Source organism: Vicugna pacos, chromosome 6 (assembly GCF_048564905.1).
Source record: "Vicugna pacos chromosome 6, VicPac4, whole genome shotgun sequence".
NCBI classification, from domain to species: Eukaryota; Metazoa; Chordata; class Mammalia; order Artiodactyla; family Camelidae; genus Vicugna; species Vicugna pacos.
Genome location: NC_132992.1, coordinates 12,965,840 through 12,987,325, shown reverse-complemented (window position 1 = coordinate 12,987,325; position 21,486 = coordinate 12,965,840). Strand labels below are relative to the sequence as shown.

Sequence of the window (21,486 nt, the reverse complement as noted above, 5' to 3'; positions counted from 1 at the left end):
TCCTGTCCCTGATGAGGATGGATCCTACCTTTCTAGAAATTCTTTAACATCCAGAAATTTCGACTGCTGCTTACTTTACGGTCTAAACTTCAGGGTAATATATGGGTTTAAAAATCCTCAAATTTCCTTGACTAGACAAAATGAATCCATTGTCTGGTAGGGAAGGAATAGGGAAGTCCCCTGAAGACTGCCTGAATTTCTTGAAAAGCGTTTCATGATAGTTTCTAGCAGTCCCCTCTAGGATCAATGCCATTATCAAATGAATCCAATTTAGTAAATCTTGAAGATCTTTGCTATTTGTTACCTCTCTTTATTTGCCCTCTCACACCACCACCACTAATGTCTTCAGTATCTTGATTAATAATCAGACTATATTTTGTGAATGCTCTGGTTTTTTAATCTAATAGAATTTCTTATATTTGCCAAGTACAAACTGGATTCCCAATTAGGACACAGACAAGATTCTGTTACATGGAACTAGTCATTGCTAGGTCAAACTATATGAAATTGCTGATGGTCAACTCTTTTGACCTACAAAAATGGCTATTTCATACAGTTCAACTTGAAGTGATATCTTCTGTTACAATGAATTCTATCTGAAGTATCACTCATACTTTTATAGCATCTGGAGGATAATGTTTTCTTGTACCTTTTTAACGTAAGCTATGTTTATAGTTGATCAAACTATGTTTATAGTTTATGTTTTGGAAGTTTGGAAACATTCATATAGATTTTTTTCAAATCTGAAATTTTGGCTAAATGTTCATAATTATGTAGTTTCAACTTTAATTTCCAAGACACTTGAGTTTGTGTTTTAATATTAAAGGGTAGCTACTGCTGGTGGGCATCAATGCCAAAACTTCACAGGTGCTATGAGGTGGTTTTTTATGTTTCTACAGTGACTTTTTGTTTTGGAATTCCATCTCTTTGTATCTTTAATAATATCCAGCAAAAGAGTCCAGAGAGGTCTAAGGTATAACCAGCATTACTATTTCTGAATTCTTAGGCACAGTTGCCCCATTCCAGATAATTGGCTGAAGGTTAGATTTAAGTGGAAAAGTTAATTGGAATATAGGATTTCCTCACGTTTCTTCTCTTCTTTAGCAATCCCTTGGTGATCAGTGCAGCAGTTTTCTGTAAGCCTGTGTTCTCTTGCTGTGTTGCTGATGTTTGGAATGAGAAGGATGTTAGTTAATAGTATTTACCTTTATGATTGTTGCTTCTGACTCAAGTGTGGTGCTCAGATAAAGTCTGGTCAGGCAGCTGACGGAGCTGCAGCTGGCTGCTAACATTCTCAATACTGCCTCTCACTGCCTCAGAGTTTCTTGGGAAAATAGCACCTGTTTTCTTGTTGAAAGTGAGGCAGAGAACCTGAGAGAAAGGAAACTTAAGTGTGTATCAAAATGCACGCTGACTGATTCTGTCTCTTGCCAGGGACAAAATCTGACTATTTATATTAACTTTTTTTTCTTTGGCAAGAAATAATTATAAGCTCTTTAGAGGTCTCTTTGCTATGCAGTGGGGGAGGACATTTTTCATTAGTTTTTTTTTTTTTTCCTTTTCAATTGGACTGGCATGGGATAGAGGAAAATATGCGGAAATAATGTATATACATGTTTCATTTATACAAGATGTGCTCCCTCAAAGTCAATATGATATGAGAATTCAACTTTCTGATTAGCAAAGATGGAAGAGTGATAATGCTCAGTATTAATGGGAGTATAGAGAAGCAGGCACAGGTATAGCACATACTAGCTTCCTGCAGGATGTTTTAATAATATGTATGTGTGTCCTGTATACAGATGTATATGTAATTGACATAACTTCCAACCTAAAAAAAAGCACTTCTAATAATTTGTCAGAGTGAAATATTTTTACATGTTCATAAAGATAGACATATAAGGTGTTCTGTGTAACTCTGCCATGGTACGTTGGAAACCACCTAAATGCCCGTGGCCTGTCTATAGGGGGTGAATTAAATTAAGACACATCCATGTAATGGAAAGTATCATATAATTTTTAAAAAGAATGATGTGCATGTGTATATATCAGGATAAACATGACATACTGAATTTAAAAAAGTTAGAGGGAGGGTGTAGCTCAAGTGGTAGAGCGCATGCTTAGCATGCAGGAGGTCCTGGGTCGAATCCCTAGTACTCCCTCTAAAAATAAATAAATAAACCTAATTACTCCCCACCACACACACACACAATAAAAAGTAGAGATACTAAATGGGATGTAGAGAGTGATCCGACATTTGTAATAATTCCAATTAATACAATTATATGGATAATGTATCGAACATTTTAAATGTAAACACTAACACTAAACTATATCTTTCTGTTAAAATATTCACAATAACATTCAGCAAGTCAAGTAATGCACTGACTACAGGTATATAATAATATGAAATGTGCTCACTGCAGTGGAAATTCATAGAGGAGTACTTCATCTTTCTAAAAAACAATAGTTTAAAAGTTTTAAAGCATCCATATACTTAAACAGACTTGACTGTATAACCTTAATGATAAGATAGCTCATATTTATAAAGTGCTATTATTTTTCATAGCATTTTTATACCCATAGTTTTCTTTCTGAGTCATGCATTTAGTGATTTAGAAAGTTACCTAGTACAAAAATGTTTATTATTCTCTATCAGTTTCCTTTCCTGAAATAAGAAAGTTGAATGTTACACTCTAGAAAAATGCTTTTATCATTGAAGTGGTTTATCTATGAAGATGCAAATGTTAAGACCTCTCAGGGAAAAACAAAGAAATTCTAAAAGGAGTAAGAGAGAGAACCAAAGAAATATTTCAAGCTAAGTGTACAGTGCTATGTATTTATTTGTGGCATTTTCTATATGAGTTTGTCATATGTGTTGGCCATTTGCCTATTTGCTGTTTTCATTTATTCCCTGAAGTTTATTTGATGTGCTCTTTACCCCCGAGGAACTGAACTCTGAAGCCTAGGTCTTGATCACTCGGTCTGGCCATGATTAAGCACTGCAGTAAGATCAAAGGTGGGAGGATAGGAGAAGCCAGAATATTTTTTTCCTCTTCTCTGTACCTTGAGTAGCATCACCAATAATGACTGGATCTCCTTCATGATTCAAACTCCTGTTTGATGAGGCCTTCCTCTGTGGTCCCAGTTCCCATCTGTCTTTTCCCACTGTAAACGTTTGTACACTGTTGGTCAGAATGCAAAATGGTGCAACCACTAGGGGAAACAGTATGGAGTTTCTTCAAAAAGTTGAAAGTAGAACTACCTTGTGATCCAGCAATCCCACTTCTGGGTACTTGTCCAAAAGAATTGAAGTCAGGATCTCAAAGAGATACTAGGACTTCAAGTTCATTGCAGCATTATTCACAATAGCCAAGGTGTGGAAACAACCTAAATGTCCATTGACAGGTGAATGAATGAAGAAAATATGATATATACATGTAATAGGATATTAGTCAGCCTTATAAAAGAATATTCTGTACTATGTGACAGCATGGATGAATCTTGAGGGCGTTATGCTAAGCCATTCACAGAAAGACTACTACTGCATTATTCCACTTACAGGAGATATCTAAAATAGTTATATTTATAGAATCAAAGACTAGAATGGTAGTTTCCAGGGGCTGGAAAAACAGAGAATAGACAAATAGGCAAAAAGTTTCAATTAAGCAAGAAAAGTTCTAGAGATCTGCTATAGACATAGTACCAATAGTCAACAATACTGCATTGCACTTAAAAATTTGTTAAGGGGTGAAAAAGCCTACAACAAATCTACAGTAACTGAAACAATGGAACAGAATAGAGAGTCCTGAAGTAAACCTTCACCTAAAAGAGTATTTTTAATAGTTGAATAAATTTTATTTTATCAGTATACATCAATTATTTAATTTTTCTGTGTTTTGGTAATTAGGATAATTAAAAACTTCCCTATTTTATATATTTGCAGTAACTTGTCCTTTGCTGTTAAAGACAAAATACATTTATAGGTTTGAGTACTATAATTAACTACCTTAGTCAGCTGTAATTAAAAACCTACTAAATGCCCAGCATAGTTCTATGTGTTTTTTATATAATCATCTTTAGAAGATGATTATTGATTTTTAATTATTACTATTTTATTTTATTGAAGCACTGTCAGTTACAATGTGTCAATTTTTGGTGTACAGCACAATATCCCAGTCATGCATATATATTCATATATTCATTTTCATATTCTTTTTCATTAAAGGTTATTATAAGATATTGAACATAGTTCCCTGTTCTATATAGCAGAAACTTTTTTTTTTACATCTGTTTTTATACATAGTGACTAACATTTGTAAATCTCAAACTTCAAATTTATCCCTTCCCATTCCCTTTCTCTGGTAACCATAAGATTATTTGCTATGTCTGCGAGTCTGTTTCTGTTTTGTAGATGAGTTCATAGTGTCCTTTCTTTTTTTTTTTAGATTCCGCATATGAGTAATATCATATGATATTTTTCTTTCTTTCTGGCTTATTTTACTTAGAATGATGATCTCTAGGTACATCCATGTTGCTGCAAATGACATTACTTTATTCTTTTTTATGGCCGAGTAGTATTCCATTGTATAAATATACCACAACTTCTGTATGCAGTCATCTGTTAGTGGACATTTAGGTTGATTCCATATTTTGGTTATTGTACATTGTGCTGCTATGAACATTGGGGTACATGATCTTTTCGAATTAGAGTTCCTTCCAGATATATACCCAGAAGCAGGATTGCTGGATTATATGGTAAGTCTATTTTTAATTTTTTGAGGAATCTCTATACTGTTTTCCATAATGTTTGCACCAAATTATATTCCCACCTGCAGTGTAGGAGGGTTCCCTTTTCTCCACAGCCTCTCCAGCATTTATCCTTCATGGAGTTTTGAATGATGGTCATTCTAAGTGGTTTGAGGTGATAACTCATTATAGTTCTGATTCACATTTCTCTGATAATTAGTGATATTGAGCATTTTTTCATGTGCCTATTGGCCACTTGTATGTTTGCATTGTAAAATTTTGTGTTTAGGTCTTCTGCCTATTTTTGGGTTGGGTTGTTTGTTTTTTTGTTACTAAGTTGTTTGAGCTGTTTATATATTCTGGAAATTAAGCCTTTGTCAGTCACATCATTTGCAAGTATTTTCTCCTGTTCCGTAGGTTGTCGTTCTGTTTTTGCTTATGGTTTCCTTTACTGTACAAAAGCTTATATGTTTAGTTAGGTCCCACTTGTTTATTTTTGCTCTTATTTCTATTGCCTGGGTAGACTGCTCTAGGAGAACATTGCTGAGATTTATGTCAGAGAATGTTTTGCCTATGTTTTCTTTTAGGAAATTTATCGTGTCTTGTCTTTAAACCATTTTGAGTTTATTTTTGTGTACAGAGTGAGGGAGTGTTCTAACTTCATTACTTTACATGCTGCTGTCCAGTTTTCCCAACACCACTTATAGAAGAGACTGTCTTTTCTCTGTTGTATATTCTTGCCTCTGTCGAAGATTACCTGACCAAAAGTTTATGGGTTTATTTCTGGGCTCTCATTCTGTTCTATTGATCCATATGTCTTTGTTTTTGCCAATACCACGTTATTTTGATTTCTGTGGCTCTGTAGTTTTCAGAGTCTGGGAGGGTCATTCCTCCAGCTTCGTTCTTTTTCTTCAATATTGCTTTTGCAATTCTGGGTCTTTTGTGATTCCATATAAATTTTAGGATTGTTTGTTCTATTTCTGTGGAAAATGTCCTGAGTAATTTGATAGGGATGTCATCAAATCTATAGATTGCTTTGGGCAGTATGGCCATTTTAATGATATTGATTCTTCCAATCCAAGAGCATGGGATATCTTTCCAATTCTTAAAGTCATCTTTAATTTCCTTAATCAGTGTTTTGTAGTTCTCCATGTATAAGTCTTTCACCTTCTTGGTTAGATTTATTCCTAAGTATTTGGTTGTTTTGGATGAGATTTTTAAAAGGATTGTTTCTTTACTTTCTTTTCCTGTTTGATTCATTGTTAGTGTAAAGAAATACAGCTGATTTTTTGTATGTTAATCTTGTATCCTGCTACCTTGCCAAATTCTTTTATCAGATTCTAATTTTATAGATTGGGCATGGAGGCTCAGTGGAATTGCATAACTTGCCCAAAGTCATATTGCTAGTAAGTGGCTCTAATGGAATTTGAATCAGGCAGATCATTTTACAAGTTTGCTCTATTAACTCCATCATGCCCAATACATGTTCACTTTGAAAGTAAAATTAAAAAGGCATAACTTGTTCTAAGAATCCTAGACGTTAGAATATTAGAGCTAGAATAGGACAACCACAAAACAATCGCAATGTACACAGTTCCAGGCTGTCAACAGTTATGTTATCTTTTGCTTTAGAGATTATTGAAATACAGCTTCTTTATGGACAGGTAAGTTTAAGAACAAAATTCATGTCACCACTTAAAGAAAAGTCAGATTTGGGAAGATGCTGTCTTTAATCAAATGTTCAATAAATGTCAAACATATCCGAAATGGATCTTGTTTTCAACTTAAGACAAATGGTTGAATTTTAGCTACATAATTAGCCACCATTTGGAACATGCACATTTATAATATTTCATGAGCAACAATAAAGAAGAGTGTGATTACTCTTACCTGTGATGTTTCCTGTATGTATTCAGTAAATAATTTTTGCATATCTACTTGCCGTAAGTACTAGGGATTAGGAGAAAAAAGGTTCTTAGGAAAGTTTTACACAGAGGTGGTATTTTTATCTGGGTCTTTAAAGACAGGTAGATGTTCACCTGCTAGAGGAACAGGGAAAAGACATCATTGTCCTAAGAAACACAGTGAACAAAGAAAGGGTCTGAGCTGGGAAAATACATGGTGAACTGAAGAAATGGTGAGTAGAAACCACCCCTGTTGTACACAGACACATTCACACACATACATATTTTGTTACTTTTTGAGAGAGTAATTTGATGCTTTTATTTTCTACATGTGTTTTTTAAATTGAAATATATTTTATTTTATTTAAAAGAAAATTTACTTAAAATATATTTGACATTTAACACTATATAAGTTTAAGGTACATCGTGTTGATTTGATACATTTCTGTATTATAATATGATTGCCATTGTAGCATTAGCTAGCTCCTCTATCACATCACGTGATTATCATTTCCTTTTTGTCATGGGAATAACTAAGATATAGTCTCTTAGCAAGTTTGATGATTATAATATAGTATGGTTGTCTGTATTCACTACACTGTGCGTTAGGTCTCCAGGACTAACTTGTCTACTAGTCTGTACCCCTAAACAACCTCTCTCCTATCTCCCCACCTTCTAGCCCTTGGTAACCACTATGTCATTCTTCATTTTTCCAGTTTGGTTTTTTAGATCCCACATATGTGACATCATATAGATTTTGTTTTCTGATCTGTCTTCCTAAGTGGTCCCTTTTTGCACAGAAAAATGAACACCAAAGTATTTTTCTAAACAAACAAGTTTCTTAACTTTATTATGTTAGCATTAATATTTTTTAATATTAAATATTGAATAATAATCAAAACAGCCATTAAAGTAAGTTTATCTGCAGCATTAGTACCTGTGAAGAAAACATTAGATACAAAAATAGAATATGAGACTTTGAAGTATTTATGGTCTTGTTGTGGGGCTCGAAGTTGGGGCCGGAAAATGGGTGGATCTTATACAAATCATGCTGTGCCCTTCTGTTCTCTTACCTATTACAGAAGTAGGACTTCCTTCAGCCAATATTTAAATGCCAGCATATGAAATCCTCTTAAGCAACTTTTCTTTTCGCAAGCACCGCTAATAATGTAATTCATTTCTTATTCTCATTTGTATGGTCTTCCATGTCATTCATTAATGGGATGGGTCTACAATGTCCAGTGACTTCAAAGGAAAACCTCAGGAAAACTTGAACAAAAGTAAAATGTGGAGGACTTCTTTTTTTCTTCCATCCTAATTCCTATAATTAAATTGTTTTAGATAAATGCAGGTGGGAAAAGTCGCTGTGCAGTGTTACGGGGTTTGGAACCTAGAGTTTGTCTACCTACTGTAATACAATGAGAAGATAATAGGGTTAGGGATCTCGATTCAAGAATAGATGAGACACCAGTACTGAGATGAAAGTGGGTTACAAAGTTCGTAATAAATCCCTGAGAGGAAAGATGAACAGTCGAGTGTCTCCCGTAGTTCCATTAGGTGGGTCAGAGTTGAAGGAAGTAAGCTGTAACTAGAGAATTTAATTACTGTTCGAAAGGCTGCTGCTACTTTGCCTCAGGATGACTCTTGCAATTTCTGGCTGATGATTTTCTCAATCAGTGCCCTGCCTTCTAGCTTGAGTTGAAATGGGATTATTTACAATGACTAGTTATTTCTAAATGCAGTTTTGTTGACTGTAACAGAAAAATATAAAGAATAAAATTAAAATTTTCACTAATTTTACCACCTATATTTTGATATGTACCTTTGCCGCTTGTTTCAATGCATATACACGTATACACACATATGTGTATATATGTATGTAAACACACATTTACTTATATACATTTAATATATCTTATGAACATATCTTTTAACAAAATATGGTATAATAGCACTTAAAATATAGAAATTTCATTTGCTGCCCTTAAAATATAAGGTTAGAATTTTACAAATTCTTGGAGAACATGATTTTGAATGGCAGCATCATTTATTATTGGCTTTTTTTCTGATACAGTTGTCACATGAGGTATATTTTAGTTGCTTCATTGGAACTAGCTCGACTGCAGGTCCAGTTCTCATTTTTGAATGATGGTTTGCTCACACAGTACTTTTATAATGACTTCCCATCAGAGGGTGACTGTGTGCAAGGGCTTGTTTTTCCATTAAAGTCAGGCTTTCTTGACTTTATGAAATCCATGAGCATCTCTCTGAGTAAAGCCATCCTTCTCAGAATGGGTTAAACTCTGATAACATGGGTAAGGAGTAGTTTTTGGAGGTTTTTTCATTAATTTTTTATTTGCTTTTTGTCTTTGTTTTTTTGTTTGTTTGTTTTGCTTTAATTATAGGAGGTATGTATCTGGGCTGTATCCAGGAAACTCTCAATCTAAAAATATTTGCAGTGAAACCATTTGCCAATTTGAAATAAATAATTATAAAGAAATTAGTCATTTGGATGGCTGCCAAAAGAAAATTGGCCAAATAGTGATGGGCTCTACAGAGATAGGGTACCTGTGAATTAAAAATAAAGACAATGCAGAACACAAACACACAAAATCATCCTGGGTCCAGAAGCGGGAAATGCTTTGCTTTAATTTGGGAAAGAATAAAATAGCTTATTCCCATGGAAACAAAACAATTCCTCTCTTTAACAATGAAAAAACCATAAAATTAGACATATGAACTACTCTTTAAGAAGCGTATTATTTTTAGTTTTTAAAAAAACCTACAAAGCAGATTGCTCTAACAGTACTTACTTATCAAGAATTTGCGCACTAAAATATCTTATTCTCTGCTGTTGGAAAAGCCAAATTCACAAACCAGTGAACTAAACCAGGAGTCTTTGTTAGCTAACTAACCAGGTTGGAAATGATCTAGTAGAGTAAGATTTAATGAAACTATACTTTTTCTCCCTATTATATGTGATAGTTTTTTTTTCTTGTATGTAAATACATTTAACTTGCTGTCAGATTTTGTTTACTACATGAGCCTATAATTTCCAGTTTAAAATGCAAACCTTTATGTTTCCATAAAAATCAGTTTATGGAACATGTAAAATAGTTAAGGAATGGCATAAAACACTGAATATAAAAATAGCCAACAGTTAATAAATTAAACATTGTGAACCATTTCACATACAGTCAAACAAAATGAGCTTGGTAGATTTTTAATTGTTTTCCCACTGATTGAAGTAGAATTCATTCAGCTTTACATTAAGCCATGATTATGGTTTAGTCGAAAGGAGATTTATTTATTTCATACAACAAGCATTCTCGATACAGGCATTTGAGGGCTAGCATGGTAACTCAGTTATTACACCAAAGAACAAAGCTTAATCTATCTTCCTGTTCTGACACCTTTAGCAAAGGATATTTTACATCCATGTTCCAGAGTAATAAAAGAAGTAAAGAGAAAGGTCAGAAGACATTTGCTTACATCTCATTAGCAGAACTGTGTCAAGCAGTCATCTCTAGTCTCAGGGAAACTGGGCTATTCACCAAAGTAGGTAAGGGAAAGGGGGGCTTAAAAGGTTGTGGAGTGAATGAACCAATAAACCTATGGTATCTGTTACCTTCTACCTCTCTGAGCATTTGACATTTATACATAACATTTCTATCTCTGAATGTTCTTGAAATGAAATGAATTCATCCTCTGTCATCCAAGGTAGGTAATCCCCAAATTACATCCAGTTACTATGTTTAGCTTGAAGTCTGGAATCTTTGGATCATCTCTCCATCAGCTCCAGGTTTGATTCTTTGTAATCCTTATTAGGTCTGCAAGTTAAAGGCAAGTGGTCATCTTCCAAAATTCCCATTGTATTTTTGGGGAAAGAGAAGAAGATAGACTTTTAACATTGGGGTTATTTTAATTCAGTAAGAACAGAAGTGGGAAATACATGACTATTGTTTATACATAGTAAATACAGAGTCCTCCTGGACAGGTTACTCCAGACTCCCTGATCCTAGCAACAGAAGTAGTCACTTGACTGGCCAGTCTGTCGAGCCCTGGTACTTATTTCTGGGTGGATTCCTTTTATCCATTTTTCTCCAAGTCTTTGATTCTACATCTGGTGAGAACTTCCTCCCCCAAAGTACCAATGCCTGTGTTCTAGGCAAACACTGTGTAAAATGAAAGTAAATGAAAGAGGGCTCTAAAAAGAATTAAAAGGCACTGCACATCTAGAAAACCATAAATTGGGAAAATCCAGGTATATGGACATCCTGGTTGGAAGGGGATTCTACTTGGAGCCCACTTTCTATTGCTGTCATTTCAAGGACCCAGAAATTATTTTAAATATAGCTGTAGCGAGCCTGAGGCGCATTCGGCAGTACTGTTTACTTGGAAATTTACCAGGCTTCCAGGAGGTGAACTTTGACAACAATTTTATGAGTAACCACATAAGCCTGGAAAATTTAACTCTTTGCTGCTGGCTCCTCTGTCCTGAGCAATTCCTCTCTCTTAACCTAATGGTGGCTGCCTCAGCCCCTGCAAAACAGCATGTCAGGGTGGAAAGCCATCAGTCTGATGTTTGCCACTAAGTTCCTTTCACTGTCACTCAGAAGCTTCCTGAAGGATGTTTGAAATGTCCTGGGCAGCAATTTTATCTATTTTTGAAGTTGCACTCCGAAACCTCTGCTTGTAGAGGTGTGTTTTAGTATACAGAAGCAGCTGGCTGTTCTCAACCCTGCAAGATTCCAAATTATGGTATCCTCAGTCAATTTATATTGCAGAACACAAGCCGAGTGAGCCTCTTGTGGCATAGCTGTGTTCACTTACCTCTCTGCGTGGAGACTGTCTAGCTGTAGTTTGAGTGCAACTCTACCACAGTACATTTTTGAAAGCAGCAAGATTTAATAAGCACATGCCAACCTTCTGAATTGTGTTCCGACCATAGACACTAATAAAAAAGCTTCAGTTGGCACGTGGTCACAGTTCCAAAGCAATAGCAAGCAACAGTTTGACCAGCTGCTTTACTATCGCATTTCAAAATGTGTTGGCTTTCAAGCCTGAGGTAATTAAATCTTCATTGTCTGCTCTCATAACTTCCACGGAGTCAGTTCCACATTTTACTTTCTATTATTGCAACTTCCTTCACTCTTTATGAAATATTACATTAATCAGCATTCTTAGTTGCAAACAGCAGAGTCCACTCTAGTTAGCTTACGTAGAAAAAAATTATTTCATAAATTCTTAGGTTGCTTAAGAACTTTTGGAGAGATCGAACTACCAGCCTCTAAAGTGACTGTGTAGAAAAAAAAATGTAGTTTTCTTGGAAAAAACACCATTGCTACTGTCAGTTAGTACTTTGCTTTTCAGAACTAAACGCCAGAAATTCTGACAAAGTAAGTACTGACGACCACCAGCACTGCTGCCGAAAGAACCAAACCACGCAATGCAGCCACCAGTTTATGACAGTTTAAACCTGAATTTAATGGCAAACGTTGTTTATTTTAAAATGTTCTTCAAAAATAGTTTTATGGAAAAGAAAAAGAAAGTAGGAACTGAAAAGGCTTCATGAGGGACGAAAAATAGAACCAGTGTTTGTAATATAAAACATTAACAATAGTGGGAGACGTGGGGGAACTCTCTGTATTCTCTTGACAACTTTTTTGTAAATCTAGAATTTCTCCAAATTTGAAAGCTAACTTAATTAAAAAATTAAAAAATAGAATCAGTGAGAAATGTAGAGAGTTTCAAATTCCCATCAGCAAAATCACAAGTATTTTTATAGGGGCACATCACTGATTATTGTGTTTGTCCTAAATCTATTAATATACATTTTGACATCAAAAAAAAGTTTCTTTGATTGAATTGTGTAACCTTGCTAAGCCTCAGTTGTATCTGGTAACATCTTAGGTGCTCAGTAAATAATTGCTAACGGTGACTGAATGGGTGAGGGCGTAGTGAACTTATAGTAAAAACAAAGGATATAAACCAAATGAAGAAACTTAATGGAAATATGAGCAGTCATTTGGAAGGTATGCATCCACCTGGTACAAAATATGACATACTTCTAATAGAAATCTGAAAAGTATCATCTCTCTCCTCTTACTATATAATATGCATACGTACATGCATGAATGCACATGCAGTACAGCGTACATATGTATATAAACATTTGAGTTACGTACAAAGGGAGGGAAGGGTGATTTTGTGTGTGTTTATGTGTATGTTACACATATGCACATGTACATGTTATTACTCTTTTAATATAGATTATCGTTTGTGTATTTATTTTAACTGGTTAAAAATCTTTAAATTGAGAACAAAAACTAGAGCCTCAAAAAATTCTTCAAAAGGAGACAATATTTTTATCTTGTTAAACAATAGATTCTAGAAATAGATACTGATCTTTACTATCTAGAGCTTACTATTACTGCACCTGTTATTTGCAAGTAAAAAAAAAATACATTAGGTTTCTGTCTCCTAGGACTTGCCTGAGCTCTGGTGATTTATTTTATCAGAAGATGACAAAAAGGAACTTTCTTCTATTGTAATGATTTGAGTTTTAAGGTTTGGCAGTGGTAACTATTTTTCTGATACTGTAAGCTTCCTTTCATTCTTTTTTCTAATATAAGAATGAAGCAGATGGGCTGGTGGTTGGGTTTTTGTTTCTACGTGGGCATTTTTCTTTCTTTTTGATAGTGAAGAAATTAAATTCTTAGCCATTTTTAAATAAATTATGGGTAAATTGTCACATGTTTTCCCATCTAAATTACCTTGCTACCACAATTTCAGGTGTGTGTTTATATAGTTACCTTTGGAATTCTGAGGAGGTAGAAGACAGCTGTGATTTTATTCTTTCTGACTGCTAAGTTGAAAAAGCTTTGTTAGCTGCTATGGATATAGTATCGTGGATTAATTCCTCTTCCCTCCCCACCATTTCCACCACATTTTACCAATATAATAGCTATGAAAATTGGAAAATTTCTTGATAAATATATTTGTAAGAATAATGAGGATATTTTCCTTCAAATATAATACAAAGAATTTTATTTTGGCAAAACTTTACAGATATTTTTAATTAGTATTTTTTGGAATGATAGATATATGCTAAAAACTGTCAAGAATAGAGATATTAACACAAATAGATCTAACTTCAAAAAGAACTAATGGAATAATGACATTATAACAATAATGGCTAATAGAGATCATACACTTACTACGTCTCTATTACTGTGCTAACTGCTGCGAGATACTATTTCACTTGTCTTCCATAAACATTTTGTAAGATTAAGATAATAATTAGCTATTATTGCTCCCATTGTACCGATTAAAAAAACTGAGATTCACAGAGGTTAAGTCCAGTACAGATATTAGCTCTCAACTCTATCAGACCCAATGACCTCCTTTTTAAAATTGAAGTATGGTTTATTTACAACAATGTGTTGGTTTCAGATGTACAGAGACGTGATTTGGTTATACATATGTGTGTGTATATCTATATTTTTTTTCAATTTTTCCCATTATACTTTGTTACAAGTAAATATAGTTCCTTTTGACTGATGACTCCTTTTATATAAAATAATTCATGACTTTTTAATGCTGAAACAATATATATAACTTAACCTATCAATATAATTTCAAACATACATATAATATTCCAACTATAATATAAAGGAGAACTGAAGGTATTATAATATGTAAGGATCACACACAACGACCCTAGAGTACATGGTTCAGTAGATGCATACTTTCACCTGTCGGTAAAATTAACATGAGTGTGATCATTTCAAATGTAGGCTGATCCAAATAGTTTGATTCAGATACTCTGAATGGTTTTGACATTGGTGATGAAATTTCTCAAAATAGAAAACAACTCTTGGTAAAATTCTGAACAGAAACCAAAAAAAACCAAAAAAAACAAAAACTTACTTGAACTAGCAATTTGCATACTAGTTGTTTGCCATGCAAAAGAGTTTGTGTTTTTATGTAAAAGATTTAAATGCCAAGCTGAGGTGTTTACCAATGGGTTTTGCATCTTCATTAGTGTCTTCCAGTCATTCCAAATTATGGAGACTCTCCTATAGATGGTAGGGTGTCTAAATCCCTTCCCTAGCTCACTCAATGCCAGTAGTGCCTCTCAACATTGTGATAACCAAATATGTCCAAGAAGTTGCCAAAATGTGCTGTGTTAAAAACTCCTGCATTAAGTAGAAATAGTGGAGCTATGATTTACACATTGGCATGTCAGACCTCAAATCTTATTTTTATATGTGCTGTTATTACTTTGCCTCGTAGGTTAATGGGAGGGACAGTATACTGTCAGGAGTTCCTAAATAATTTCTGAACCATTAGCCCATTTGACAATCTGGTGAGAAATATGGATCTGTTGTTCAAAACTATGTTTTTAAATGCATAAAATAAAATGTATAGAATTTAAAACAAAACCAACTATATTGAAATAATGTATTAGTACACTAATGATAGTTATAAATAGCATTTCAAGTTTCGTAACACTTTAATGTTATATGTAAATAATTGTGGTTTTATTAGTAGCAAAATTGTACAGATAGTGTTAATACTGCTGTGGCCTATCTTCATAATAGAAGGAAAATAAAGATAAAGTTGTTTTATTTTGTTATTCCAAGTCTGAGGATGCTCAGAACTCATCCACTGACCTGAGCCTAGGGACTCCTGGGCCAAAGTGAATGCATAAACAAAGTAAATTAGAAGCTCAGGACTGACCATCCTAATTGGTTCAATGAGCTGTAGAAGAAGTTACATAGGACAGATGAGTAGCTGATTCTTAAAGAATGATAAGTTAGCAGGAAGAAAGGAAGAAGGAAGAGTATATACAAAAGCCATAGGGTGAATCAGGAAAGACCATAGTATGTGTGGGCAGTTCTAAGTAGTTTGCTTCAACCAGAGCGGGTAGAAAAAATGAACATCACAATGGGCTGAAATGTACAGTTTATTAAAAACAGAAGGATCTTTTTTTTTAAACATTTTTTACTGATTTATAATCATTTTACAATGTTGTGTCAAATTCCAGTGTAGAGCACAATTTTTCAATTATACATGAACATATATATATTCATTGTCACATTCCTTTCTCTGTGAGCTACCATAAGATGTTGTGTATATTTCCCTGTGCTATACAGTATAATCTTGTTTATCTATTCTACAACTTTGAAATCCTGTCTATCTCTTCCCACTCCCCGCTTGGCAACCACAAGTCTGTATTCTATGTCTATGAGTCTATTTCTGTTCTGTGTTTATGCTTTTTTTGTTTGTTTTTTGTTTTTAGATTTCACATATGAGCGATCTCATATGGTATTTTTCTTTCTCTTTCTGGCTTACTTCACTTACAATGACATTCTCCAGGAGCATCTATGTTGCTGCAAATGGCGTTATGTTGTCGGTTTTTATGGCTGAGTAGTATTCCATTGTATAAAAATACCACATCTTCTTTATCCAGTCATCTGTTGATGGACATTTAGGCTGTTTCCATGTCTTGGCTATTGTAAATAAGTGCTGCTATGAACATTGGGGTGCAGGTGTCATCCTGAAGTACGGTTCCTTCTTTTTTATATATTTTATTTATTTATTATTGCATTACTTATTTTTTTATTTTGGCAGGAGGGGGAGGTAATTAGGTTTATTTATTTTTAGAGGAGGTACCAGGGATTGAACCCAGGACCTCCTACATGCTAAGCATGTGCTCTACTACTTGAGCTATACCCTCCCCCCTAAAAACAGAAGGATCTTGATATAATTCTATTGATTTAGCAAGCCCTTGTATACTTACTGGGATTTTTTTACTTTGTATAATTATACTTGATTTAACAAGATTTTATATACTTGGAATTTTTTTAGTGGGACTCTGTGATGCCCACTTTCTCAACATCCATCACAATTAAGTTAGCTTTATATTTATGGTACAGAATTTTCTTAGCACGGACATGTCATTACAGGTAACTGTTGTAAATAGGAGATATAGAGAAGATACTCTAAATAAAGATTTCTGACCCATATTTGGTCATATCCAGTTCAGTTAAAGGAAATAGAATGGATGGTATAGGATATTCCCTTATTAACATTACTTAACTCATGCACCTTTTTTCCAGTACTCCTGATACCTGCAGCAGTCCTTGGGAAATCTTATTAATTATGTAACATATGCTATGGCTTTCTGGATTAGGTATATTTGAAATAGGTTGCTAACATTAGATGCCATGTAGAGAAGTTATTAATGGTTGCTAACTTGTCCATATTCATTTTCAGTGAGTGCCATAACTCCACAGATCGAATCAAAGTCAGAGTGTGGGATGAAGATGATGACATTAAATCCAGAGTGAAGCAACATTTCAAAAAGGAGTCAGATGATTTTCTGGGACAGACAATTGTAGAAGTGAGGACCCTGAGTGGAGAAATGGATGTCTGGTACAATTTAGGTGACTATCTTTATATCTACTTGAAAAAAGCTAAATAAAATTCCAGAACATCTGTGGTAGGTATTGTATTCCCATAGGTAAAAATAACTCATGCTTTTCTAGAACATTCTGTTGGACTTTAGGTGATTTACTGTCATTAGAAATTAAGGTGATAATTATTCAAGTTCTATATTATTTAAAGACATCGGTAAATTTGAGATGAAAAGTCTCAAAAGACTCCAGCTCAGTCTTTCAGAGAATCAACTAGGTGTTCTTTAGAAGAAAAATATTATCCCAATCTTAATTTTTAATTCATAAAATATAGCTTCAGAAGCCTTTGCCTAATGAATAGAAATCAAATTACTTATAACTTAGTAATATTTGACATTTCTATTCATCCCTTAATGAATTTTGGCAATAAAGGAAAAATGTATTTTGGATATCTTTCAAAGATGATATAAAAGTAGGCTTTAGTAAGCAAAGCCAAATACATATGTGGATTTATGCTTATGATATTGAGAATATAATTGGCATGTTTTAAGTGGAATTTTATTATGGAACCAAGAATTAAATAAAGATAAGTTTTAATTTGATTTTAACTACAATTGAATAATAGCCTAGACTGTTGACTGCTGACTTAATAATATGAATCTTCTCAGTTTCTGTAAAGGACATGATCCAAATTTCTTAATCATATCCTCTGACATGTTCTAATTAAACTTTTAAGGGCTGGTTGTGAATTAAAGAAGGATCTATACAACCGCAGTATTGCTAAGTGTTTCCATTTAGAATATCAGTACATTTTAGCAAATTAAAGAGTGCTCTTGACTTCTAAAAAACCTACACACTTCCATTAGTGTAACATTTGACAAAGTAAAGGGATAAGGTCACACAGAATTAATGAAGATCTGAATTATATAATAATTTAAAGAAGGAGAGATGTATAATTTATCTGAACATAAATGATTCAAGCTAGATGAAGAACTTGTTATCAAAAAATATTTTATTTTGAAGAAAACTTTCTTAAAATTGGTGCTTCTCTGTTATTGGCATAGGATTTTTATCTGACTTACGATGATCATCCTCCTGTATCTTGTTTATACTGTATACTATTAAATAACTTTATATATGAAGACAATGTTGTTAGATAAAGGTGAACTTTAGGCCATTAACTCTGCACAGTACTCACAAGTTGAGTTTTAATTAATGAGGCTTGCGTACACATGGTCTCTTTTTTTTTATTTCTATGATAAGTTAGCATGTCCTTGAGGCAGAACAGAAATTCCTCAGATTGTATTTTGACAAAACATAAGTGGGTATATTCAGTTTGCCAAGTAATTTGAATGTGCTGTTAGTAAAATCAGCCCCCCCGCTCTCATGCTGAAACTGTCCTTCAGTCTGTAGAGAGGAAGACACGATGCAACACAACTTGGACACCTTTTCCTGCTCATCTTCACTTCCTACTTCTGTGGTCTCATTGCTAATATTTAACCTTTAGAGAGAGAGAGAAAACAAGTATTAGCTTTGTATAAAATCCCTCAGTGGGGATTAATGGGTCTAATCCCGTTAGATTGTATTTTCATTCTTTGTACAATGTACCTTATCACCTAGAATTCATTACACCATGCGGAGGAGGGCTCGGCCAAGAGCCCTGGGCATCCAGCAGAGCCTGCGCCCTTTGGATCCATTGCAGTGATGATAGTTAAAATGTTCCCCTGTGGCTCTGGGAAGAGGTCTGTGACGAAAAGATCTCAAAACTTGAATTTCTCTTGGCCGCAGCAGAGAACTGTCACATTTGTTGAGAATCACCTGTCTCCTAGTCAACAGGAGAAACCAATTATCCTGGCACTCCTAAGGGAAGAGTCTTTGCAACGCAGTGACTTAAATGTTCATGATGAAAACTGAGGAGGCACTCCGCAGGAAGAAAGTAGACTTCCTGATTTAACTGTATCTTGTGTAGCTAAAAGTACAGTTTCATTTAGAAAGACGGTCAATTAAAGATGGTTGAGTCTGTGTCAATCCACCTCATGATCTTTCCTTTGTGAGAGGGGTCAGCTTGCCCCTTATGTTTCATCGGGGAACTGGCTATCAGACCTAGGTCTCCTGCTTACACAAACACTGGGAGTTTTGTGACTCTTTTTCTTTCTCTCAAAGCTACTCGTCAGTTCATATTAGACACACATGTACACAAATACAAGGGTTCTTTGAATTGTCCACACATTGATTCCATTCAAATAAATAGTTAATCTAATACTCATAAGCAAACACAGGCTGTAGGATATAGGTCTTCGTGAATCACTGGCAAAGAAAACCATTAACAGATTTTGTTTCTTAGAGCTTTGACTCATCTTTCAACCACAGAAAGAGAAGTGAGGCTTTTAAAATAAAATACTTTCCTGATTAATTTTATCTTTTAGTAATTTTGCTTTTAATTACTCAAATAATTTCATTGGACAAGTGGATCGGGTACACTGAAATTTATATCAGAATGGTAGGATCTTCGAATTAGGGTTTCTGTTTGAAGTATCTAGACTGCAGTTTGACAATCCCAGTGACATATTAGGCACATTATTTTACATTGTATTTAGCAGAATCGTTATGGTTAATCAAGCCTGATCTAGAAAAATGGCTTTTAGCCATAAAAGTCTTTTTTTTAGGCTTTTGAGAACTTGTATGAGAAAAATGGGGTCGTCAAAAATGACTGACCAACTACTTTTTGCTTCATCAGAGAAACGGACAGATAAATCAGCTGTTTCTGGAGCCATTCGGTTGAAAATCAACGTGGAAATAAAAGGAGAGGAGAAGGTTGCTCCGTATCATATACAATATACATGTTTACATGAGGTGAGTAAACCGAATTCTGTTAGTAAAACCTAGTAATGATTGTGTTGATTATGGATCAGCCAACAAAATACTTGGTTTAAAAATTCAGTTAAATTGGGTGTGGGCAATTGTTCGTGAAGTTCTTACTCCACAGTCTAGCAGGTGGTGTGCTAGACTATTCTACAGCCTGTGGCTTACCCACTGAAGAGAGGGCTGGCTGTCCTTCAAGAAGGTTTAGTACAAGCATCTGAGGCAGGTATTAATAAACAAGGAAATAAGATGATAATGACTAAGTAGACCAAATTAAATCACCATTCTTCTAAGAAGACAGATGAATGTTAGAAAGCATTCGTTGAAGAAATAAGTCATGACAGATATTTTGGAAGCATTAAATATGTAGTACTTGAGTCATGGAGGAGAGGATCCAAATCCTGACAGTTCTGAGAACTCTGAGTTAGTGTTCAGATTGTTGAGGTAGTGAAGATTTATTTAGGAGATTTGTCTATAAATCTAAAAATGCTGATGTCATAGCATTGGCTTTGGGGAGCCAGTGTAAGAAGCAGTAATTTTTCATCTTTTTCTGAGCACTACAGAGGGCTTCAAACATACTGAACTCTCCTCCATTTTATTTTATTTATATTTCTTAAAACACCTTTATTGTGGTATGGTTCGTGTACAATAAACTACATATTTCAGATGTACACTTTGATGACTTTTGATAGATGTATGCACCAGTGAAACCACTGCCACAATCAAGATAGCTAACATTTCCATCTGTCCCCAAGAGGTACAATTTTTGAACTCCCAATATATCCCTTCCCACCTCCTTTAACCCCTGGTAACCATAGGTTTGTTCTCTGTGTCTGTGAGTCTGTTTCTGTTTTATAGGTAAATTCACTTGTGTCCTTTTTTTTAGATTTCCAGATATAAGCAATATCATATGGCATTTTCCTTTCTCTTTCTGTCTTACTTCACTTAGAATAATGATCTCCAGGTCCATCCATGTTGTTGCAAATGGCATTATTTTATTCTTTTTTATGGCTGAATAGTATTCCGTGTGTGTGTGTGTGTGTGTGTGTGTGTGTGTGTGTGTGTGTGTGTGTGTACAGATTATATATATGTATATACATATACATACCACATCTTCTTTGTCCAGTCATCAGTCAGAGGGCATTTAGATTGTTTCCATGTCTTGGCTATTGTAAATAATGCTGCTATGAACATCAGGGTGCATGTGTCTTTTTAAATTGGGCATATATCCGGAAAAAAACATAATTCAAAAAAATATGTAACTCTCTTCCACTTTAACCACCCTTTCCACAAACCCACTTGGGTGACAAGTATTGGAATGTAGTTACCTACTCATGGATAGTAGAAAATGCCTCACCCAAACGGGAGGGCCTGTTTTGGCTTAGAGGTGGAAACCACCCAATTTAAATTGAAAGGGCAGTTTCTAGTCACTGTTGTGCATCTGTGTGCACGCACAGACAAATAATCCTGGGCTTCTATTGGATACTTTGCAACTAAGAGCTTTGTTGGAGGTGCCTTTCTCTGATGCAAATGACACTTGTCCCACG

The 21,486-nt window shown here is 34.5% G+C and overlaps 1 protein-coding gene across 2 annotated transcripts in view; it reads left to right on the top strand.

Annotated features, from left to right (window-relative positions):
* UNC13C (unc-13 homolog C) overlaps positions 1-21,486 on the top strand; it is a 471,320-nt gene that overhangs the window by 201,627 nt on the left and 248,207 nt on the right. For both annotated transcript variants that reach the window (XM_031672763.2, XM_072962394.1), the window contains 2 exons: positions 16,938-17,107; positions 19,815-19,930. In XM_031672763.2, the coding sequence (XP_031528623.1) occupies positions 16,938-17,107; positions 19,815-19,930 (286 nt within the window). The remainder of the gene's footprint in view (positions 1-16,937; positions 17,108-19,814; positions 19,931-21,486) is intronic.